The 23,083-nt window shown below is 39.7% G+C and overlaps 2 protein-coding genes across 4 annotated transcripts; both read left to right on the forward strand.

Moving 5' to 3' along the window:
• Window positions 1-1,680: 1,680 nt before the first annotated feature.
• Window positions 1,681-16,619, forward strand: acvr1c (activin A receptor type 1C). The gene is made up of 9 exons (XM_004555402.4): window positions 1,681-1,914; window positions 7,012-7,242; window positions 9,681-9,923; window positions 10,091-10,321; window positions 10,419-10,586; window positions 11,002-11,158; window positions 12,155-12,279; window positions 12,663-12,793; window positions 14,606-16,619. Exons 1-9 carry the CDS (start codon window positions 1,845-1,847, stop codon window positions 14,729-14,731), a joined length of 1,482 nt encoding a protein of 493 aa, XP_004555459.1. The 5' UTR covers window positions 1,681-1,844; the 3' UTR covers window positions 14,732-16,619.
• Window positions 16,620-18,757: 2,138 nt separating this feature from the next.
• Window positions 18,758-22,629, forward strand: cytip (cytohesin 1 interacting protein). 3 transcript variants are annotated; one of them, XM_004555404.5, is made up of 10 exons: window positions 18,758-18,961; window positions 19,115-19,169; window positions 19,263-19,499; window positions 19,799-19,875; window positions 20,027-20,081; window positions 20,178-20,280; window positions 20,492-20,585; window positions 20,724-20,790; window positions 21,074-21,140; window positions 21,357-22,629. In XM_004555404.5, exons 3-10 carry the CDS (start codon window positions 19,332-19,334, stop codon window positions 21,833-21,835), a joined length of 1,110 nt encoding a protein of 369 aa, XP_004555461.2. In that variant the 5' UTR covers window positions 18,758-18,961; window positions 19,115-19,169; window positions 19,263-19,331; the 3' UTR covers window positions 21,836-22,629. The 3 variants fall into 3 exon arrangements, with proteins under 3 accessions (XP_004555461.2, XP_076731172.1, XP_076731173.1); XM_076875057.1 differs by lacking the exon at window positions 18,758-18,961 and having other exon boundaries at window positions 19,004-19,499; XM_076875058.1 differs by lacking the exon at window positions 18,758-18,961 and having other exon boundaries at window positions 19,009-19,499; window positions 19,826-19,875.
• Window positions 22,630-23,083: the final 454 nt, after the last annotated feature.

Here is a 23,083-nt window from a genome sequence, read left to right on the forward strand (position 1 = left end):
GATTTTTAAAAAATCCCGATTTTTGATTGTGTTATGATCGTGTAGTCTGTGGGATCAAACCTTCACTGTCCCTGGAGACATTGGCACCTTTTGTTGCTATGCAGCCTCAGCAGCAGAAACATGGCTGGCTGTAAATAACTTCTTTCATGCAGGTGAGTCCAGCTTTGAATGTACAGCAACGTCATTCACTGTTGATCAACTAAGTGTTTACTTTCTGCCTCACTAGGAGGGAGGTCAGAAGTGGCGTCTGTGCAGCCTAGTTTTTTTTTTTTATTCTGTTTTTGCTTCTCTCATCCAGGGAGAGCAGTTGGAATGGCCACAAGATAGGCTGACGGTTGGATTACCAAACTCTCAAAACAGGCAACTGTCAGATCCTCGAGGGCACCACACTTGCAATTAGCTGATTTTTTTTTTTTTTTTTTTTTTTTTTTTTTAAGGAGTTTGGAAGTACAATATTAATATTGGTGGGACCAGTGTAATTGTCATAGGCTGTATATAAAAGATGGGAGTTATCCACAGGACTGCAAACTCACATTTGAGAGCTTGAAAGAGCCTGAACAATGGTGGGCTAACGCTGCCTTGGCATCCACCTGGCAAAGCAGCTGTACACCAAAGTTTTAAAGGGTAAGTTATCAAAAACATAATAGTAATAATAAAATCACCCTTGTACTGTTGATACATGTAGATCAGATACCATTAATAGCTTTTTAAACAAGTTGTAAACGTACTTTAAGCTGTAAAGCTGCAGTGACTTACTTTCTACAGCAAGCTTGAGGTGCCCACGGGAGGAACTGCACTTAAGTGTGTACTATAAGTGTATACTGCAAAGGTGCACAGTAGATATTTCTATTATGAATGTTCCAAAAAAGTGCCACAAACCTGTTTAAGATATTGATTCTGATTCGCTGCGATGGTGTGGTGAAGCTGTGTTGGTATCCACCTGTCAGTCATAGCAATCATGACCCCTAATCCCTAATGCATCATTTTAAGGCTTAATGTCATTTTAACATGTTAACAGGCAGCTGCAAAGGAGAATAATCCTTGAGCAGTTTTTTTTTTTTAAATAAAGGGAAACATTGGCTTCCTTAGAGACCAAAACTGTTTTTGTAGCAGGCTGTAAACATGTTTTTAAAGTTGGGCTTTGTAACATGGGAAGTGACTGGCTTTTTGGGGTCAGCCTCCATTGGAGAAACTGAGGTTTTGGCATGTTGCATTGGCTCTATTTTTTAAGCCTGGAAGGCTGCCACTGTGCGTAAAGGGGCTCAGAGTACACATTCAAAGACACATTCATATGACATATTCGTTCCTTCTGCATTAACTGACATTAATTGCACTCAGGGAAGCACAGAGTGCTCATGTTCTCATGTGTTCATTAGGGAGCTCAGCAGTCTTGTTGTGGATTATTTATTAATAATGTATGGGTTGCAGATTGGCCAGATTGTGGCGTTGTAGTTAGTAATTTCCACAGATTACACTGTAAATAGTTTAAAATCTCTGCACATTTAATAAATAAGTGAGACCTCAGTGAGCAGAGGTAATTTCCATATCCCTTTGGCAGACAGGAGGTGGTGTTTCATTGGACCGACAGCAGTTAAATGGATGTGCGACGCACTTTCTCTCTGGCTCCCATTCACATGTCTTTATCAGAGGTCTGCAGCGCTAATCCTCTTAAAGTCCAGTCAACAGAGGCGGAGCAAACTGCGTTTCTCGATCGTTTACAGACGGAGACGTTTGTGGCGGGGGTGCATGGCCGACGGACTTTACCGCAATGTTTATTTGCTCTGTTTTCTGTAGAGTAGCTGTGTAAGCGGTGCGTCAGAGAGGGAGCAGATGCGGCTCTTACCATGACTCGTCCCGGGAAGCAGTGCTTTCAAGCGGCGTTGATTTTCCTGACTGTCGCCCAGCTGACTGCAGGTACACAGTCTCAGGGTGCAACATGATAATAAGCTGTGCCATTTGTTTTTTTTAAGGTTTTTAATGAGTTCTTAGACCGCCTACACTAACCCAATTAGTATAGTTGGCTTTTCAAAATCACACAAAACTTTATAGCAATAAAAAAAAAAAGAAGAAGAATTTGTCTTTAAAGATATGATCAAAAGTGGAGCATTTCTTTTTCTTATTTTGCTGCTGTTAAAAAGGTCTGAAAGTAAAGTTACCGCCCACAAACAGCATGTGTGCGGTGGGGAAGTATGGGTGTTAAAAGACTGTAATTTCAAGCTGTCAGTAAGTAGGTTTGGCTAAAATATGTGGTCAGCTTTAGTACACATGCTGTGATATATCATTTCAAAGACCTTAAAGCATTTGCCTTGTAGCCTGTTTGTATCTAGGATTAAAACGTTTTGCTTAATATGAAATAGAAATATTAATTATTTGTTTTCTGTGATTGAATTCATACTACACCCCTGAAAGGATAGTTCATCATTCAAAAATAACCTGGAGCTACTCTCATAACTTGATAACTGAGGTAATAATTCAAGTGTCTCTAAAGGGATTTGCAACTTTTTCTTGTCATATGTTTTGCTTTTGAACTACTTGTTGCCCAAAACTACATATTTGCTGAAAACTGGGCTGCAGAAAATCCTAAATTGAAGGCATTACAATTTTCTTTTATTCTACAGACCAAACAGTTCATTATGGAAATAGATGTCAGGTTAACTGATGAAAACAATCCATAGTTTCCACCCACATTCATGCTGCATCTTGAAGTGCTGTAACATTGCATTTGATATTGATGAAATACATTAAGAATTGGAGAATCTGCAGCCACTTAACTCCAGAGCTGGAAAACAGAACAGATGCTACTTCATAAACACAGCCTGGCTTGTTTGGCTGCTGGTGGGCTCAGGTACACAGAAAGACATAAACTCCAACTTAGAAAAACTGTGTTAGACTGCAGTGCATGTTTTACTACATTTCCAGTGGGGCAAGTAGATGGTGGGTTGAACTGGATGAAAACTATTGTTTGGCAAACTTTGTATGTCAGATCTTTGTCTAACGCATTTTGTTGAAAATAATTAAAAAGCACAAGTTTTTTCATCTGACATTCTCTGACTTAAGGTAAAAGGTTACAAGTTGTACTAGTTGCACTCTCTTAGTCACTCTGGGTCACCTTTAGCTATGTAATAGCTTAATTTCTAATGCAATGATTAAGTGAAACTTTTAAAAACAACCAGTTATTGCTTAATTGCGCTAAATGCCTCTTATTGCTTAATGCCTCCAAATTATTCTACAAGCCTCAGTGCTATTCTTCTAGACACTGGAATTCAATCCGAATAATTGAGCTACTTAAAAGGTTAACAAGGCTCATTAAATGCAGATTTAAGTAAAGCCAGAAAAAGTAAAAATGTCTCTCTTTCTACATTCTTTGCAGTGAACGTATTCCTTATTTGAGTAATAAATGGGTGATTTTCTAGTGTGGCAGATATTCCCTGTTTCCTGTAATTGTAAACACTTTCTCTGTTATATTAGTGCAGATATTAGTTCAAAGGGACTCATCGAGTTTGGTCCACAGTTATAACAAGACTTCACAACACTGTAAATAACAGTATTATACTCCCCAACACAGAGAGAGAATTAATTTGTAACTGACTCTGGTGATGCCTGAGGAAATGAGTAATTATTCTTTCAGGATTGAGGGGTGCTGCAGGGCTACCCAAACCTGTTAGTTTATGGAGAATGATTTATAAATGTGAACAGCATGTGCAAAGTTTGCGCAATATTTCATTTAAAAGAGTACTCATTACTGTCACTGCTCAGATTCAGCTTCCCCTTCTAGGGTTTGTCACAAAACAAGCTCTAAAAGCTGCAAACAGTCATTTCAAAACGGATTCAAAGCAAAGATCCACTTCCAAACTGAATGGATGTGGAATCAACTTTGATTCATTGTTGGTTTTCTTTTCACAGCTTTTTAAATGTGCACGCAGAGGCTATGGGGTAATATGAAGTTCCTGAAACAGAGAGAATTAAATATAGATTTGAAATGTAGTTATATATCATCATAAGATGGGGATTTAGAAAGAGGGCAAATGGTTAGACAAGTTTCCTGTTAAACTATTGTTAGATTACGTGAGGTTTATTGTAAGAAGTTTAGATTTTTGTTTCTGCTAATTTGATAAATTAAGCCAATAAAAATGTTTTTACTTAGAAGTTTTTGCGCCTTTTATAAACTCTCAACAAGATTTTGAACATGTATATTTTGGAAAAATAGTTTTGCCATTTAAGATGCACGATCCCCAAATCAAGTCTTCGGTCTCCATCAGTGTTATACAAGTGATTAAATACACACACCAGTGCTCAGACGTTCATCAGCTTTAAGAAAGGAAACTCTCGCCGCACCTCGGTGTATTTTAACAGGTTGTTACCAAGCAACCCCAGCTATGCCATAAAAAGGCAAAAAGTAATCTCATAGTCTTCACCTGAACTTTTTTTGTGCTGATTTTGTCAGCAGGTCTCTCATCAAGACGAGTTTTACAAAAACCTTTAAAAGAGAAGATTGGTCATATTTCTAACTGTCAATCAGTCCCATTTAAAGACCAAAAGGATGAAGAGTTATTGCTGCTCAGTTGTCCACTGGAGATTATGTTCTGTCAGTATAATGAAGATCAAATTTATGTCTTCGTTCCTTCACAGTTTATCCGTTTAGAGTGTTTTGTTGTGAGTTTGGGGCTGGCTGGAGAGATGTCTGCCTGCTCTTAAATTCAGTAAATCAGGTGACACGTGGTCTCTAAGTGCTTTATTTTTCTTTGCTGCTAAAAAAAAAAGAGAAATGTCTCTTTTGGGGTAAAAAAAAAAAATGTCCATGAGCACTTTCATGCGGGAGATATTTCCTTTCTTCCGAACTACACCTGCAATCCCTGTCACTCTGCAGAAGGATTCATGTACTCGTGATGAGAGCATTATGGGATGTAAACATTAATGATGTCTTCTCTCAGCAGAGCTATAATTAGCTAGCTGCGCGCTTGTTTTAGTGGTTGTAGACTGTGGGAAGAAAATAGTTGTTACATGACACTGGTCAAAGCAAGATTTGTGGTTGTATTTCTTTTTCTTGTTCTGGAAAAAGAGACATCAGTTCTCTGTTTGTTTTTGGCACCTTAGTCACCACAAGGTGAGTGGCATTTTGTTCCATTATAGTCAGAGAGAAGCCAGACATTACAGCCAGCATGTCCAAAACTGGGCAGCTCGCATCAAAACCACCTGAATGAACAGCACAGCAGGCTGGAGGAAAAATATACTCTAATTGAATTTTTCAAAAACTTCTCCTTTGAGACCGTACACCGCTGTTTACTGTGGGCTGAAATTTTTTTCACTTTAATGGTTAGGCTACAAGATGTTGAAAATAAAGATTATGTTTATAAAGATATTATTTTGTTATGTAATGATATTTGTTTAAATCCCCTTTTCATACTTTGGCTCTTCCAGATTTTAGGTACCATATAACCTCTGTGTGACATGCATATTGTAAGTCAGATTTACTTATAAGGCATTCATAGTTCATGGGAACTGAGCCAAGTGAGCAATGTGGTTCCAGATTTAGTACAAAATGCAGAGTCAATAAAAAATTGATCAGCTTTCCAGGAGATTCGCGAGGGAGCAGAAAAAAACAAGAGTCTGGAATAAACAGGGATTGATTTCTGATATCACTGCGTATCAATGAATTTATGATTTATACGATTTTTTAAAAAAGCACACAACAAAAAAAAAAACATAAAAATACAGCTGATTAATCTCATTTCTTAACATTTTGCTTCCAGTGAGCCAGACTTTATTGTATTTTTAGAAAACTGGTCTCCAGGTTTGGACATTGGATGCTTTTTCACTTGTTTTCCATCCAGTCCTGTATCCAAACATTTTCAGAATTTGTTTTTGTTTGTTTTTTACATTGATCTATGTTTAAGTATAAAAAGGCGACTAAGTGAAGGAACTAGTGTTTATCCAGGCCATTATAACAGGCAACTTTAGGCCTTTTGTTTCTAAGAGCATGTCAAAAAGAAATTATTCCCATTTATTTAGTTGAACGTACAAAAACAGCATAAAGTATTTTTTGCACCAACAAGGTGAATTCCAAAGAGTTATCAGCAGAAGACTTGGCACAGCATGGTATTCAGAGGGCCCTTAGAAATTCTGTAAAAACTGGATAAGTGGAGGACAAATGAAGAAATGTCAGGGATAAAAATATCTACAGTAGATGGACAGTATCTGAAATTCATATCCTAAAGAAATAGGAAAAAAAATCCAGCTAAGACCTGACGCAGAACCTGCGAGATGCATCTGGTCCTTCAGCTGATCCGTCTGCTGTCCACTGCAGAGTCATCAGAAAAGGTCTCAGTGGCTGTAAAGAAGCCATTCTGACAACAGGTCTTATGGCATGGTGGATCCATATTAAGGCAGTGAAGAATGACTTAAGATTATTACAGAGTACAGTAAGTAAAATAATTACTGCATACATACAGCAGTCATGACTGGAAACTGATTTAAGGTATTGTCACTTAGCTGTTGATAATTATATTTCAGGATCAGCCATCAGTGTCTATAAAAAAATGTATGAATGGGTGATACTTGTTACAAAATATTACAATTTACAAGATAAGGCTGTGGAGACCTTTAGCTTGAAAACTGAAGGCGCCATAAAAAACATTGCACACAATTAAATAATTAGCAATTTTTAAAGCTATTTGTTTTTCTTCCTTGTGAGCAGGCAGTGCACTCTTGCTTATCAGACACTGCTTATGGAACAAAGCATGACAACAGCTCCAAGTAGAACACAAGATTATGTGGGTGTTAAACTAAGAGGCATTAATCTGGTTCCTCCACCTCCATCCATTAAGAGCATAGATGTCATTGTGTAACAGGAGCATCCTGCTACTAAAGAGTTAAAAACCACTGTTCACGCGAGTCAGTATATTGTCCTCCCCCCAGCCCCCCTCAGTCACTCACAGATAAATGAAGTACAGTGAATGCTGTCAGCTGTAAAGTGTCTGAAGACAAAAATCACCAAATCTCAATGTCTTTCAGGTTTGAAGTGTGTGTGCCAGCTGTGTGCCAACAACACCTGTGAGACAGCAGCAGACGGCGCTTGCTGGAACTCTGTGATGCTGATCGATGGGAAGGAGGAGGCAGTGAAGTCCTGCCTGTCCCCCTCTGAGATGAAAGGCCAGGTCTTCTGCTACAGCTCCAGAAATGTCTCCAAAAGGAACTGTTGCTTCACTGACTTCTGCAACAACGAGACCCTGCACCTATACCCAGGTACAGCCCACACGATGCTAATAACCTGAGGCCGCTGTGTCTATTTGCCTCTACTATTTTTTGGTTGTGTTTTGAAGCAGAAATAATACAGAGTTATATATAAACAGTGCACAGTGTGGTAATGCAGCAGTATGTGGCGAGACCACCTGGCCAGCTGGGGCCTCTCTGTGTGCAGTTTGCATGTGCGCTTGTGCGGGTTTACTCCAGATACTCTGGCTTCCTCCCAGTCTCCAAAGATATGTATGTTAGTTAGCCTGTCGTTCTAAATTAGCAGTGGGTATGACTGTAAATGCTTGTCTGTATGTTTGGGTTAGACCTGCAATGGGCTACTTGTCCAGAGTGTACTCTGCCCTACATAAGCTGTGATAGCAGATACAAAAATGAATAGATTTATATATAAACAGTTTGCGGATATTGTAAAAATGAAATACAGGAAAAATGCATTCAGCCCCTCAGACAGTCTTTTAATGTTCCACTGCTTCAGTAGCATACACTCAGCGGCAACACCAACTCAATCTGTGTGGGATTTCCCACTCATTCTGGTCCCGGCTAGACGAGGTGGATGCTGATCCTCCTAGATCCTGTGACATAACAAATCTGGCAGAGGCTATGGGACGTCAGTTAGTGATCCTCCCCCTCCCTCGCCTGATTTATAAATAAATACTTTGTCAGGCATGTAGTCCCAAAAGCCTCTCATGGGTCTGCCGGGTGGAAGTTGGGCTTAATGCAGAGAAGGATTACTCACACCTTTGTATATGCAGCTGGCTAAAAAAATTACTGAAATGGTTTATTTATTAAAAATACTGCAGATTATCAGTTGATTTCCTAATGGATTCATTTACTGATTGTTTCCAATTTGCAAGCAGAAAGGTATAGATGGTCAGTGAGAAACAAAACAAATATATGATCATATTCATATGTTTGGTGCTGAAGTGTCTGATGCTGCAGATTTTTAATGAGAGTGGTTGGGGCAGTGCCCCGAGGCCATGATGGTGCTGACTGTGAATGAGGACAGCGCAATCAATCTGTTCCACTGCTTTGCTACATATCAGCTCATCCGTTTAGCTGTGGATTTTTTTTTTATACATAAAGAATTCATGACCTCGCTTTGACATCCATGCATTTCTATACTCAGACATTTAAGTGCTAGGTAGTGTTTAGTGGTTTGTGTAGCTGTACAATTTGATTTACTTTAGAGTTTTTCAACACACGGGAAGGGATACTTTAAGTGTTCCTTTGTACCTAATTTCCAAACTCCTCTTAGCTGTAGTAAACAGTTTAAAAGCAGATATGAGCTTTGAGATGACCCCAATCACCTAAGAGGGAAGAAAAGAGTGTGTAGAAGGTCTTATAAGCCAGAGGAGAGAGTAAGGTCTTGTTTTGCACCATATCTGCTGAGCACCAGTTGGACACATGGCAGGATCTGTATTTAGGTAAAAGGCTAAAGATGTCTTAAGAAACTGTGGTTTAGTTCACAATGTGTTGCTTTGCACATTGGGCCATCTGCAGATGTTGCACATTTTAGGATCACTTGGTGAGGACATTTCATCCTTTGGGGACTTGGGTTTTTTTCAAACCTTTATTTTTTTTATTACAGTACCCACATGTGCACATATATGTTGAAAGAGTTAGTTGTAGCTCCTGCAATCTTGAAGTTGGCCAAATAATCGTTACAGAATTCTCCCTCTTTATTTCCCCAGACCAAACAAAATTAGCACTAGGTCATGGTAGTAATGCAGCACTGACAGCACATTATTTTGCCAGCATGTCTCTAAATCTCATATTATCACAGCGCCCACCCGCTCACCTGTTTTTGTTTGTGTCCAGGTTTTCCTCTGGCCACCCACAGACAGAATGAAGGTCAGGGACAGAAACGTCAAGTTATTTTGTTTTGCCAAGCCCAGATCTTTATTTGCGAGGTCTGACGGTGCACCTGTTGCTGATTAGTTCACTGCACGTATTTTTTGAGGAGTGAAAGCTTGCTGGCACCAAAAGATTCAATATCTTTATTCCTTTTTGATTAATGACACTTACAGGCAGTGATGAAAATTTTCAGACACGCTGGAAAAACAAGAAAACATTGCATCTGCCAAACGTTCAATTTCCACCTCTCTAAAGTTTAGGGCTGCAGAATAAGTGGTGTTTTAATTTTGCTGAGCTTTTCTAAAAGTCTGAAAAAGCTGACTCATCTATGCTAGCTGGAGTTTTATGTAACACCTGATGTGTTGAGTTGTGCTAATTGCCCCCTATGCTGTTGCTTGCCATGTTTTCTAGTAACCACCAGGGTGTGCAGCAGACACAGCAGGGACCTTAGACCCATTAAACACAGTTGCAAATCTTACCCCATTCTACATTCTACTGATTATTGAACCAAAAAAAGTACTAGGAATGTTAGAAAAGGACTACACGCTAATAATATTGGCTATGTTGTTGTTCAGAGAGGCCTTCAGAAGAACCCGGCTGGAGCAGGCTGCAGCTCATCGTGGTGATCCTGGTGCCCTCCTGCTTGCTGTGTGTAGGGATCCTGCTAGGCGTCTTTGTTGTGCAGGGCCACCGTTGTGCCTACAGGCGATCCCACAAGCAGGACCCGGAGGAGCCTCTGGATGATCAGTTGCTAATGTCACCTGACAGAAGTCTCAAAGATCTGATATATGACATGAGCACTTCTGGTTCAGGATCAGGTGAGAGAACTGCTTGAACTTGTCACATGGTTACTGACACGATGGCCCGGATTGTGACCATTGTGGTACAAGTATAATCCAGTAATTGCACACATTTTGTTGATCCCTCCAGCTATGATCTGCTGAGACAAAACCACTGCTCTTCTCTTCCCGTCTGCATCTTGCAGGGCTGCCACTGCTGGTCCAGCGAACCATAGCTCGAACCATCGTCCTGCAGGAGACCATCGGAAAAGGTCGATACGGCGAGGTGTGGCGCGGCAAGTGGAGGGGCGAGGACGTGGCAGTTAAGATCTTCTCTTCCAGGGACGAGCGCTCGTGGTTCCGTGAAGCTGAGATCTATCAGACTGTCATGCTCAGGCACGAAAACATCCTGGGCTTTATTGCTGCTGATAACAAAGGTCTTACAACTAGGCACTAAATACAAATGTATTCACAAATTAAGCTATGAAATAAATTCGCCAACATATAACGTTGTCATTCGCTGCCTTTTTGCAGATAACGGCTCATGGACTCAGCTCTGGTTGGTGTCAGAGTACCATGAGCACGGCTCCCTGTATGATTACCTGAACAGGCACACGGTCTCAGTGGAAGGCATGATTATTCTTGCTCTGTCCATAGCCAGTGGGCTGGCACATCTCCACATGGAAATCATTGGCACACAGGGTATGAATGTACTTAGTAAATAAAGAACTTGAATTCTAGGACAGTGAAGTCACATCAGAGAAGCTCAAAGGGTGCTCTATTTCCTTTAATATATATATATCCTTTAATCTTATTAAAAGGAGCAAATGTATTTTGGCCATGTGCTTCCTATATCTCAATGCGATATCTTTATATATTAAAACCTGAAGAAAAAATTTCCATTGACTGACCATTAATTTGCTAATCAACTCAGTGCTACAGTGTAACCACAAGGCAAACCCTGCTGTGATATGATAAGGTGACATTTTATGACATTAAGGCTGGAAAATGATCCTCAATTTTATCCATCTCTAAAAGACCCAAAATATTTGCTGTAATATAAAGAACATTTTTGGGGCTTCCAGAATAACCTTAATTGTTACTTTCTTGCTTCTAGGGAAGCCAGCCATTGCTCACAGAGACCTAAAATCTAAAAATGTCTTAGTGAAGAAGAACGGGACGGCGGTGATTGCAGATTTGGGTTTGGCCGTGAAACTCGACTCCAGCACAAACACCATAGACATACCATCCAACCACAGAGTGGGAACTAAGAGGTTGGATTTATGTCACAATACAAAAAACACACACAAAACAGAAATGTGAAATTAAACTGAAGTGCCTTTAAACCGAAATCACTTCCATGTTCTTTAAATATTATTGGTGATTTTGAGTTGTTCTCTCATGTCGGTGTGTTTTAAAGTAATACTATTAATTGGCCCTTAAACATTAAGAGGAAGCCAGCATCTTTGGTTTTGGTTTCAGCAAGAAAAGCAGAACCCACAGTAACAAATAAGGCCCTCCAGGTGTCATGCTGGAATAACTGGCCTTGTTTATTTAGAGAGTAATATTAGCCGTGTATGTACACATTGCACAAGGGGTTTCTGGCACAGCTTCACCTATTTCCAAGATGCATGGAGGAAAGGACAAAGTTTAAAGAGGTCAAAAGTGCAGGAACACATGTGTAGAACAGCTTTCCCCCCCGATTGATGCATAAATAATACTCTTTATAGAGGAGACATCATCATGTAGTGTCTGTGCACACAGTTCACACAGCCCGTTTGAGAAAAATGCTGAGTAAAAGTCATGAAATCTCAATTTATTTGGTGTGAGAGAACAAACAGCAGTGATGCAACTGTAAACAGTACAAAAACAAATGTATTTATTTAGCAGCAGTCCATTCTCAAGCATTTAGGCTTTGGCGACTCCTAGTGGTTGTGGACTTGTTTTTGGTCAGTCTATAAGGCTTGAGTAAGTGCTGTGTTTTCTTTTAAAGATGATATATTATTTGTCCTTTTAAAAAGTGATAACCATTCCTACAAGAGCAGCACTTGAATCTTTGCTGTCTTCAGCAATGAAGACGGATGCATGTCCTGCAGCTTATATGTTCTGCTGGTTTTGACGAGGGTGATGTGACCTGTGGTTTCACATTTTTAGAATTTGGGTGAGAAAGTTTTGAACCCAACCCACACAAACAAATTCGTTAAAGTATATACTGCAAGAGGTACTGGGCTTTTTATTTCATTAGACAGTAATCATTCTGTCCTCTGCAGGTACATGGCTCCAGAAATCCTGGATGAGACAATCAATATAAACACCTTTGAGTCGTTTAAGCGGGCGGATATCTATTCATTAGGCCTGGTGTTCTGGGAACTGGCCAGAAGATGCTCCGATAGGGGTATTTCAAACTACGCACACACACATACACTCTACCACAAGTTTCATGCAAATTTCCAAAACAATACTTTTATTTTGGGAGCGACTGTGAGAGACTTGCTTTGCATAATACACAGTTGAAAAAAATCTTATACTGACTCTCAGTGCAGGCTGTCTGAAATGAGCGGCCATATTAACGTCATTAACTAAGGCCTGAACTTGTGGCTCGCAAGTATTACTTGCACATACGCTGCCATATTATAGCATTACACTGAGTATCACCACAGTATGTAATCATAGAAAAAAGGAAAAGCATGCACTGCTTCAAGAAGAGTGCATACATGAAACTGTAAAAAAAACCCAGACAATAAACAAAATGCTTTTTTGTTTTTTGCATTTTCACAGGACTTCATGAGGATTTTCAGCTGCCTTATTATGACATGGTGCCTTCAGATCCATCCATTGAGGACATGAGAAAAGTGGTTTGCGATCAGAAGCTCAGACCCAGCATTCCCAATCAGTGGCAGAGCTGTGAGGTGAGACAGAAATCTGATGTGTCGTTATGTGAGATAGCTGTCAAAGAGCCGGTGTCATGGTGACATAAAGCACGATTAGTCACAGTTTAGCACCAAACCGAGCATCAGTGAACCAACAGCCTCTAACCACATAGGAAAATTTACAGTGTCACATATGAAATAGCTGTATCAAAGCATGAGCATGTTTAAAACTAAACAAATTACATGCTAAAAACAAACTTTTGTGTGTGCTCCTGACAGTATTAAACTTTGTCAACTTCATTTATATATAGTTTGGGAAAAAGCCTTTATTTCTTACTTTTTTAGCATATTTTTTACACTTACATGTTTTAGATCATCAAAAAAAATTAATATTAGACAACAATAACCCAAGTAATAGCAATAGCTTTCTCGATTTGTGGATAACAGCTCGCACCTTGATTTTCTGGAGTCTTAATGCCTTAGAAATGGTTTTATAACTGTTTCCAGAGTGATCGATGTCACAGTGATGAGCAAATGATGTCAGGAGATCTGAAATATGCTTTAGTGTGAACCGAGAAATGCAGTAAGATAATCTAGGGGATCTTAAAGCATGTATATGACTGTGTCTAGATTTTATCTAGATAAAACTGAGCAGACCTTACTGAGTCTTGTAAGCTGCAAACCAAGCTGCACAACTGAGGTGACATGCTTATTTAAGCTGAGGTGGCTGTCAAAGATTAGTCTGTTGTCCCAACTTTATACATAAGGAGCTCATGTAACAGCTATTGAGGTTATAGGTAATAGCTATCACCCTCCATGCTTGATGCACTGTGGCCACAAACTACTACCTCAGTCTTATCCATAGGTCAATAAATTTACCATAATTTTTCCTGTGTACAACGCATCATGACATCACAAGTTTTGCCAGTTTGAGGGAGATTTCTTTATTCTACCAGGAAGGGAGGGAGTATATTATGTCATTTGTCTGTTTGCTAGCAGTCTAATGTCAACAGTTTTCAATGTATCATTTTAAAATTTTGTGTGACATTAGATACCAATAACAACTCGAGCTGATTTCATTTTGGGGAAAATCGGGTCAAGGTCAAGGCACCAAATTTCAAACTCAGTAAGAGCTTTTTATTACCCACAATTTTTATGGCTCGTCTTCAAACTTTCAAACAATATGCTAGGCCTTGGAGGACACGAGTACCATGATTGGCTAAGCATTTGACCTCGATAGGCTGATGTCAGCATGATGTAATAAAAAAACATCAAAGTTGTAGTATAGCCCTTGCCTTTCAGGGGGAGTTGCACTTTAGTGGACACTGTTCACTATCGTCACAGATATCATCAGACAACTCGGTGATTCAAATATATACATATTACAGCCATATGAAAGTGGAAATTCTCTTAAAGCTTTTTAAAATGTACAGAAAACTTGATATTTAAGAAGTCAGGACGGCACTGGAGGGATGACACACATAGCAGTGGTTATCTTCAAGGCCTCGGGTAATGGGCTAAAAGTGATTGACAGAACAGGGTGAGGTCTGAGACTTCTTTGTCTCAGATCTCATTTCTTGTTAAACCACTTCCCGACAGAAGAGAATTGGGCGTTATTCTGACACACCACTGTATTCAATTTTAGCTACCAAAAACTATTACTACCACTGCAAAGGCTGCAAAGATATTTCTACAGAGTCAATCAAAGAGGTTGGATTGCATGTTTAGTTACCGGTGAAACTGTTCAGATCAGATGTTTGATATTTGTTATTCCAGTACACACTGGAGCCTGACCTGTGATTTTCCGGGTTTTGTAACTTATAACGTCATCTCATCTCGTTGCTACACCAGGCTCTGCGTGTGATGGGCAAGCTGATGAGGGAGTGCTGGTACGCCAACTCTGCTGCGCGACTGACTGCTCTGCGGGTCAAGAAAACCTTGTCTCAGCTATCCGTTATCAAGGACATCAAAGAATAGTTAGATTTGTTGCTCTGCAGATCGGCACTGGTGCTGGCGCTGGTGTAAAATAACTGACCTCTCTTACTGCCCGAGACGGCCCCCACACCGTCGGAGAGCTTCATCGTGTCGTCGTTGGTGCCAAAGTATTGTAGGAGTCATTTTTTAAAGCTTTGCACTTAGACACCTTGTGAAGCAACATTTTAACCAAACAGCTAAACTCTTGGTAGGAAGAGCCATTATAAATAAGTCGTGTTTGATGTATAAATAGATTATTTTGCTACCTCAGTATCATAAGTGCCCAAAGCTTGAAGTTGCACATTGATATTTGTGCCATATCTTGTAGCCAATACAGTATTGCTGGGTAGTTAATGTGCTAAATGACAATCTTGTAGGATACTGGATTTAAACGAAACAAAACAGCTGGTTTGACTGTTTTTTAATGACAGACACACATACAGATTTTCCCTGTTAATCAGAAGTGCTTCTGCTTGACCGGCACTCATGTACACAAAGCACTAAGCTTACAAGTAAAAGATCATCTTTAGCTCAATGCATCCAAGGTTTGCTAATGAAAAATTAACTCACAGGAATTGGATAATTAAGGGTGTTATAAGCAGAAGAAATGTAATGGAGTGATGAACTTTTCATCCACTGGTGCCAATGGTCACTACATGAAAAGGGTATTTCAGCATATAGAGTGCAACTTGAACTAATGAAAGTTTATCCCGACAAAGAAATATTTCTGACATTGTTTGATTAACCATAAAAATCACTACAAATACATATTTTTAATATAAAGATAAGAAAATCTATGAATGTCTATTCTATTCTTTTTCTAAAAAAAGCTTTCTGCTGCTGAACAAAAACGAGCAATTATCCGATAAATGTAAAATAAAACATCTAAACAAAAGCCTATATATAATTCAAATCCATTGTTTTTATATAAACCTGACTTATTTTTGCATTAGGTGAAAAAGAAATTGGCAAAAAAAGCTGCCGAAGGTGCAAACGTAGCGCAACATGCTGCTGATTACTTTTACATACCACATAAGGGGAGCACAGTTTGAATATGGGTTCACATTAGCATCACTAGCACCACTGACTAACATGGCCTACAGAGCCTCGACATAAACAGGCTTAGAGGAAGTGCAGAAATCTGAATCTGCACACGATTTGTGCACACATGTGTAGGTGTGCTTGCATGTGTGTTTGAAATCATGCAAAGTGACTCCTTATTTAAAGCTGTGGATTGAAATAATCTGAACAATCGGTGTAGTGATTGTGAAACTGTGAAACATAACAAATATACACTGAGGCTTTTCATTCACATCCTGTCCATATGTTCATGTTTTTAGTTTCAGAGACAAGTGACATACTTCAATATCTGTGCTTGGTATCAGTGTTCGCCTATTTTGCAGTATGAAAGCACTTATTGTCAGAATGACTGAATAATATGTAGTATCAGCAGTGTTGCCTCTGAAAATAAGCTATGTACAGTAGCCTGTTGCTCTCTTGGCAAAATGTGCAAGTCTTCAGTTTTTATTTCTGTAAAACTATAAGGTACTTTTTTCTATAATTACTGAAAATTAGAATGTTATTATTATTTATATGTTCTGTATTGTGTCTTATCTGCTTCTCTATGAAGACACAAAAAGGGACAGAAAGCAGATAGCAAAGCATATCACCGTGTGCAATTTCTGGTTTCTGATCTCACATATAATATAGAATTTTAAACAAAGTAAGACCTACTTTTGATTTTAAGCCCGCCATCATTTAAATATACATGTTTGATGTATCGAAAACTGTTTTGTGTTACTTCCTCATACTGCATTGTGTCGTCTCTTTTTGCACTATTTATTATCCATATAAAATGTGATGTCAGTGGGTAAATAAACTTTTTCACTGACTGAGCATCATTCATGACTTTGACAGAAAGATGGGATGTTTTGCTCTCCCTACATTTCAAGGGTAATTTTGTAAGAAATGACTGTGCAGAACTGCGCAAGTTACAGGGGCAGAATTTCCCGGAGCCGTTTATCTGAAGCTGATCTTTTTTTCTTTATCATCTTCCCATTCGCACTTTCAACTGGCGTGACTCATCTGCGTTTCTGTTCTGCTGCTCTTTCTGCATACGCTGTTAATGTCCGTTAGACAGAGGAAATAAAGCGCTGACACTGAAGCCATCAGCGCTACATGGATGAGTCAACCCCCTTTTTCTGTGTTGCATTAACAGATTTTTACAGTGAAGGCTGTCATGTAAGAGGAGGTCACGTTGTGTCACTTCGGGGCATCAAAACACGCACATAAGAATTTAAAAGTTAGGTTTTAAAAGTATTTTTAGCTGCTTTTAATTTTTCATCAGCACCATCAGCGGAACAGACACGTTTATTCAACCTTTTGCTATAAAGTCACACCACCAGGCTACAAGCTCAAAACAAACCCAGCCTTGCTAAATTAACACAAAGACAGCTGTAATGTAAGCATTACAGCAAGCAAGGGACAAACGAGCGATCACCACAATCACACTCATTCATCATTCATCAATCATTTCCTGTGGAACAGGTTCTAGATACATCATACACATAACGCACAGTGTGACTGCAAATTTTCAACAAATGCGTGTCAACAATGTGTCAGTCATCTCTAAAATCATGAACTACTAACCCACCAGAGCTTTATCTTTCCGGCCTTGCGCTCAGCAAAGTCATTGACTACATTACTCAGAAACAAGAACGGGTCATCTCTTTCCCCTTATGGTTGAAGGTGATCGAGATAAAATAGAGAAGTCAAAAGGCACGTTATGGACGAGAGCCAGAGTTTAATAATTACTAATGGTTAAATACAGTAGTGGTGTAAAAACACAGAGTGAGAAGAGATGCTTGAACAACAACAACAAAAAAATGTTCAGTGCATCATGGAAAGACTTCAGCGGCCTGTTGCAACATGACGAAGGAATGGTCACTTCAATCTGAAATACAGGCTTTGTAAAAATGGAAAAGTTAAGAACACATTCAAAAGTAGAGAAGATGTCTGAATCCAAACTGCGAGATGGTTTAATAGAAGTGGTGTTTGATAGCTTAAGACGCTGCCTCTCATTCTACTTTTAAATACCCTAGGAACCAAAAGTACTGTCTTTAAGATATGATGGGGCCTGAGGAGAAGGATTTTAAATTCGATTCTGGATTTAAAGGGTAACCAGTGAAGTGAAATGAATATGGGACAATATCTTTCTAGTCCTAGTTAATACTCTCTTGGCTGTTCTGGATCACCTGAAGGCTTTTCAGTCATGAATAAATGCATGAGCTAGCTTTTCAGCATCACTTTGAGACAGGATGTTTCTAATTTTAGTGATATTGCGCAAATGAATAAAGACAGTCCTACATATTTGTTTAATGTGCTCACTGAAGGACATATCCTGATTAAAAAGGACTCGAAGATTTCTCAGAGTGTTGCTGGAGGCTAAGGGAATGCCATCCAGAGTAAGCATCTGGTTAGACACCGTGTTTCAAAGATTTTTTAGGACCAGGTACAATAATGTAGTGAATTTTGTGTCTTTGTATATGCTTTCACTGCATTTGGATGAATGTTTGGGATAAACGTCGTGCTTAAAAATTAACCATTGCCAATCACATGCTTTAAAATTGGTACTGCATGTTATGAAGGACATGACCTGGCTATAAACTCTGGGTTGTTGAAAGTACAATATAAAGACGGGTAGTGCAAGATTTTGATACTCTACATAAATCAGTTTCCAACCCAATTATGCAAGTAATGGATTGAATGGAGCACACGGGACTTCAGTGTCCAGACGGTCTCGTGGTTATTTAGCAAACTGTTCCTGAGGGTCAGTGGGGCAGAGTGGATTGCTGTAAGGCAGCCTGCTTCTTACATGGGCTTTATACAATGGAGTGTAAAGCAACTCTGTATATGTTTTAAAGGCAATGGTGTTGGCGAGAGAAAGAGGAAGTTTGTGCACCATAGCTTAGTTTTCTTTAACCACTGTCTGCACGCCTGCCAGCCTGCCTGTGTATGTGTGTTTTTTTTCTTTTGATCCAACCATGTCTGATGCCTTCGGCCCAATGACCCGTGCTGTCTGTTTAGGAAGCATGAAACTGGCCTTGAGCTAAATCAGCCTTTTGTCTGGCCCTATAAGACAAGTCTCCCTGCTTGGCAGAGCACAGAACACAGGCTTAGCCCCATTGACAAAACTGAGAGTGAGTGAGGCTGGAAGCAGGTGCTGCTGGAGAGGTGAGGTGGCCAGTTTCTCATGCATTGCTGATTTCTGACAGACCATAAATCAAATTGCAAAGACTGCTAAAAGAAAAGGGGACTGTTTGAAGGGGAATTCAAAAAGAAACAGCTTAAACACTCTCCTTGCTTTTTCTTTTCAAACCAACACAGAAGCACTTCTTGAGAAAAGACAGAAAAAAGTTAAAGGCGGTGAACAGGAAACAAGGTACGTGAAGCTGAGAAGTGCAGATGCGGTTTACCACAGCTATCACATGATGTGGATTTCCGCTTGATGCATTTGCTTTTGGCTGCACGGCAGGGCAGGACCACACAATCGCTGAAGAGCTGCTGCAGCAGGACACAATGCTGCTTTGAGGACTATTCTACCATGCACTCCATCATGAATATCAATGGACTTCAGCGCCAGGGCAGCCAGGAGAGTTACATTCTGGATAATACCCCAAAGAAGAAAAGTTCTCTGTGGTACCGAGCTTCACTGAGGGGGAACAGTGATCGGCACCGTCACAGCACTGGCTCACAGCCCAGAGTTTGCAAGGTGAGACAATATGTCAAGTGCAATACACGTATGTGTGTTTATAATTTCACATCAGTAAATACTCAGACTTCTGCTGTCTAAATCAAATAACCGAAACACTGATTTGCAACGTGGGATTACAGCTGAGATTTAAGCCGTAATGTGATATAGTTTCACCAATTTACGAGAAATAAACAAAGCAGCTCTCTGCAGCTCAACAAATAATTTTTAAATCTCTATTGTTATTTTTAAAAAACAACACTTTTATACTTTCTAGGAAGGATTAAAAGTTTAAAAAGTGCCCTTTGTTGTTTTTAAAGAGGAACTCTGCATCTCTCTGTTTGCAGTCCAAGCCGGCTTACTCCAACTCACTGGTTGATTACACAGACCCACAACGGTAAATATATCAGGATTGATGTGCAACTTTTCATCTTTTATACGTGTAAAAGAAAAACTGTCTACTGGACTTTTTGTGCATGAACAGTTTATTACATTTCTTAAAAATTGATATTAATTAATAGTCGTTTGCTTTTTCTGCTTTTGCACAGAACCACGATTATTTTGGAAAAGCAAGACAATGAGACATTTGGTTTTGATATTCAGGTAAGCAAACACTGAAGCATGCTTAAGTTGTGTAGGGGGGAAAAAAAGGGTTGCTTTTGGCTCGCTTTTTTGTGACACGTTTGTCTCTCTTTGCAGACTTACGGGCTGCAGCTGAAAAACAGCCCTGCAGTGGAGATGTGCACGTTTGTTTGCAAGGTGAACGAGGACAGTGTTGCTGAGAGTGCTGGCCTGACCGCAGGTGAGCCGCCCACATCCTTTCTACCGTATAGGCCCCATTTGGGCTGCGTGACGATTGACAGATATATCGCTTACGCTTATATGTGAATACCTACATGCCTTCACACCTACGCCTGCAATCTCACGCACTGATGTGCACATGCAGTTTACAGCTATGTTGTGTAATCATAACCAATTCGTTCCTTATATTTCTGCATCCTTATCTTTTACAGGCGATATAATTGTCACGGTCAATGGCGTCAGCATTGAAGGCTCATCTCACCAGTGCGTGCTTGATCAGATAAGAAAATCCACCAACTGTCTAAAGTGAGTGACAACATTTATAACTTCCTAAATACTGCTAGAAAAAAAAAAGCACAACAGATGATAACTAAAAAGTCACTATAACAATAGTTTATAATAGGATTATAACAGAGTGTAATTATGTGTTATATATTCTTCCAGACTAGAGACTGTTTGTGGGAATATAGTGAAGCAGATAGAGTTGGAGAAGAAGATGGACGCCCTCAAGGTGAGTCTCTTAAATCCTGTCTGTGTTTGATGGTGACACCATTTAGCTGTGTGATGTAGGCAAAGAAAAAAAAAGAGCAGTCACCAAGCCATGCAGTAGTGAAGCCTCAAACACCCCCAGCAATACTTTCTAACCTGCAGCTGCACAGCTGAATTACTCAGGCTATACTCTGCATGGACATTGTGTGCAAATATCTTTGTAGGCAAATGTTCTCAGTGAATTAGTTAAGAGTTTTACTGGAAGCACAAGTGTAATGTTTTTGTTGCCTTTTTTGCCCATACAGCAATCACTACGTGAGAAATTGGTGGAGCTGCAGGGCCTTAATTTACAGGAAAAGCGTCTAATGCGAGGTGAGAAGTATGCTCAGCTGTCAGACCACAGCACTTCCTTTCTCACAGCCATTAACATTTCTCTGAAGCATGTGCCATCGATGATGTGAATTGATGTGTAAACTCCAGATAATTCAAATGGCCTTCCCCTGACAGATAAACATACAGCGGAAGTTGCTGATGAGCTTCCTGATACAAATTTCTTATCAGCTAACTGGGATTTTGTTGTGCTTTCAGGTAATTTAAACGACAGCAGTCTCGACCTCCTGATAGACTCCACAGCTATTTTGAGCTCCCCCATCAGGCGCTTGGGCCGGCGTTTTTCCAGTGACAGCAGCTACAGGAGTGTGATGACAGATGATAGTGACCAAGCCAGTGTGTTTGGGGACGTGATCTCACCCTGTCCCAGCAGTGCAGCCAGCACCACAGATGATAACTGCTTCTTCTCCAAAGACTTTCCTTCGCAAGACAGCTCTTCAGCTCACACATCGAGCTCCAGCAATCACCACCAACCTCTTGGCCGCTCCAGCAGCTCCAGTTTGGCCGGCAGCACCAGCTCTCTGTCTCCGTCCTGGGAGGAAACAAGGATCTCGTCCTTGTTTGGAACCCTGCCCAGAAGAGGCAGGAGAACCAGTGTCCGCAAACACATTCTCAAGTTAATTCCTGGACTTCAACGATCAGTTGAAGAGGAGGAGATGGGAACAAACACTCAGTGATTCGCTTTCCAAATGCTCCTTGTGTCTATTCAGTATTAAGTGTTGGTAAACAGGGTCTGTCAAGTTCCTAACACATTACAAATAGAAACAGACAATGCAATCAAGTGTTTCGCCACACTTAAAAGCCTGGGTTAACCCTTCATGGGAATGCAAACAAGTTGGACACTTTTATACTGTATGCATTTACCCCTATAGTTCCTGCCTGGCTCGCTTGCTTGGCTTTAACTTGTGGCACAAAAGCATTACAAAATCAAATGCAGGCTGAATGAATGTAAACTGAACAGACTGTAAAGTGTGACAGATGAAATTATATATCCTACTTACTTGAATTCATTTTTTGTCATGTTCACAGATTGTGATGAGCATTAATCGATTTAAGTCGCAGCAACTGTATCAATGTAGCCAACTTCAAAATTTAAAACAAACATGTAACCTAAAGCACATGAGAAGACATAAATCACTTATGACATATTCAGGTGCTCAAAACCAAAACCAAGCCTCTACGCCCTATAGATAGCTGCTCAGCTCAAAAACAGGATGTGGGTATGAGAGTACTACTTAAGTGCTTTCATTTCCAAATTGTTTTTTCCGACTGTGTATAAGTTTCTTTCAGTATTCAGAAACACTGAAAGTAACAATTTCTTGTAAATTGTTGAAATTGCTGTAAAAATGTATCATTTATTTTCTGTGGCAAGAGTGTCATTAATGTCGATGATCCACAGTCTTTTTTTTTTTTTGTAAATAAAATCATGATGTACAGAAAATTCTTAACGAACAATAAACTTTTAAAGATGTTTCCAGTCACCGGTGCTTCCTTTTACTTTTCATGTAGCATTGCAGTCTCAATGTTGGTGAAGATGCAACTTTGGAGTGAGCCACACTCACTGAAAATTACTGGTGCAAGATGCAGGTAGTGAAAAAAATTACTGTGTCATTAAAAGATGAATTAATTGAAGAAATGAACACGGCTTTAAAACTAGTTGAGAAGAATTCATCTATATCCTGTAAAACAACTACTTCTGTTGTTTCAAGTTGCTGCTACAGAAAGAGGGCTTGTACTACAACTGATGGATAAATTGGAAAGGGTTGTTACCTTCACAAAGAAAGCAAGTTACCCCCGATACAATGTATCGCATTATTACAGCAGCTTCAAGGCCAGATGAAGCCCGTTTCCTAGATAATCCATAACAATTAAGTTGTGTTGAAGTGATGAAGTTGTATATGGTGAGAGAGATTTGGTGAATGAGA

Source organism: Maylandia zebra, linkage group LG16 (genome assembly GCF_041146795.1).
Source record: "Maylandia zebra isolate NMK-2024a linkage group LG16, Mzebra_GT3a, whole genome shotgun sequence".
In the NCBI taxonomy this organism is placed as follows: domain Eukaryota; kingdom Metazoa; phylum Chordata; class Actinopteri; order Cichliformes; family Cichlidae; genus Maylandia; species Maylandia zebra.

What these genes read in the sequence shown, in the direction of transcription:
- acvr1c (XM_004555402.4), top strand. Translation starts at nt 1,845, where the DNA reads ATGACTCGTCCCGGGAAGCAGTGCTTTCAAGCGGCGTTGATTTTCCTG. An exon ending in GACCCTGCACCTATACCCAG is followed by an intron (nt 7,243 to 9,680) that starts GTACAGCCCACA and finishes GTTGTTGTTCAG; the next exon opens with AGAGGCCTTCAGAAGAACCC. An exon ending in CAGAAGATGCTCCGATAGGG is followed by an intron (nt 12,280 to 12,662) that starts GTATTTCAAACT and finishes GCATTTTCACAG; the next exon opens with GACTTCATGAGGATTTTCAG.
- cytip (XM_076875057.1), top strand. Translation starts at nt 19,236, where the DNA reads ATGCATTTGCTTTTGGCTGCACGGCAGGGCAGGACCACACAATCGCTG. An exon ending in GATTACACAGACCCACAACG is followed by an intron (nt 19,876 to 20,026) that starts GTAAATATATCA and finishes GCTTTTGCACAG; the next exon opens with AACCACGATTATTTTGGAAA. An exon ending in AAATCCACCAACTGTCTAAA is followed by an intron (nt 20,586 to 20,723) that starts GTGAGTGACAAC and finishes ATATTCTTCCAG; the next exon opens with ACTAGAGACTGTTTGTGGGA.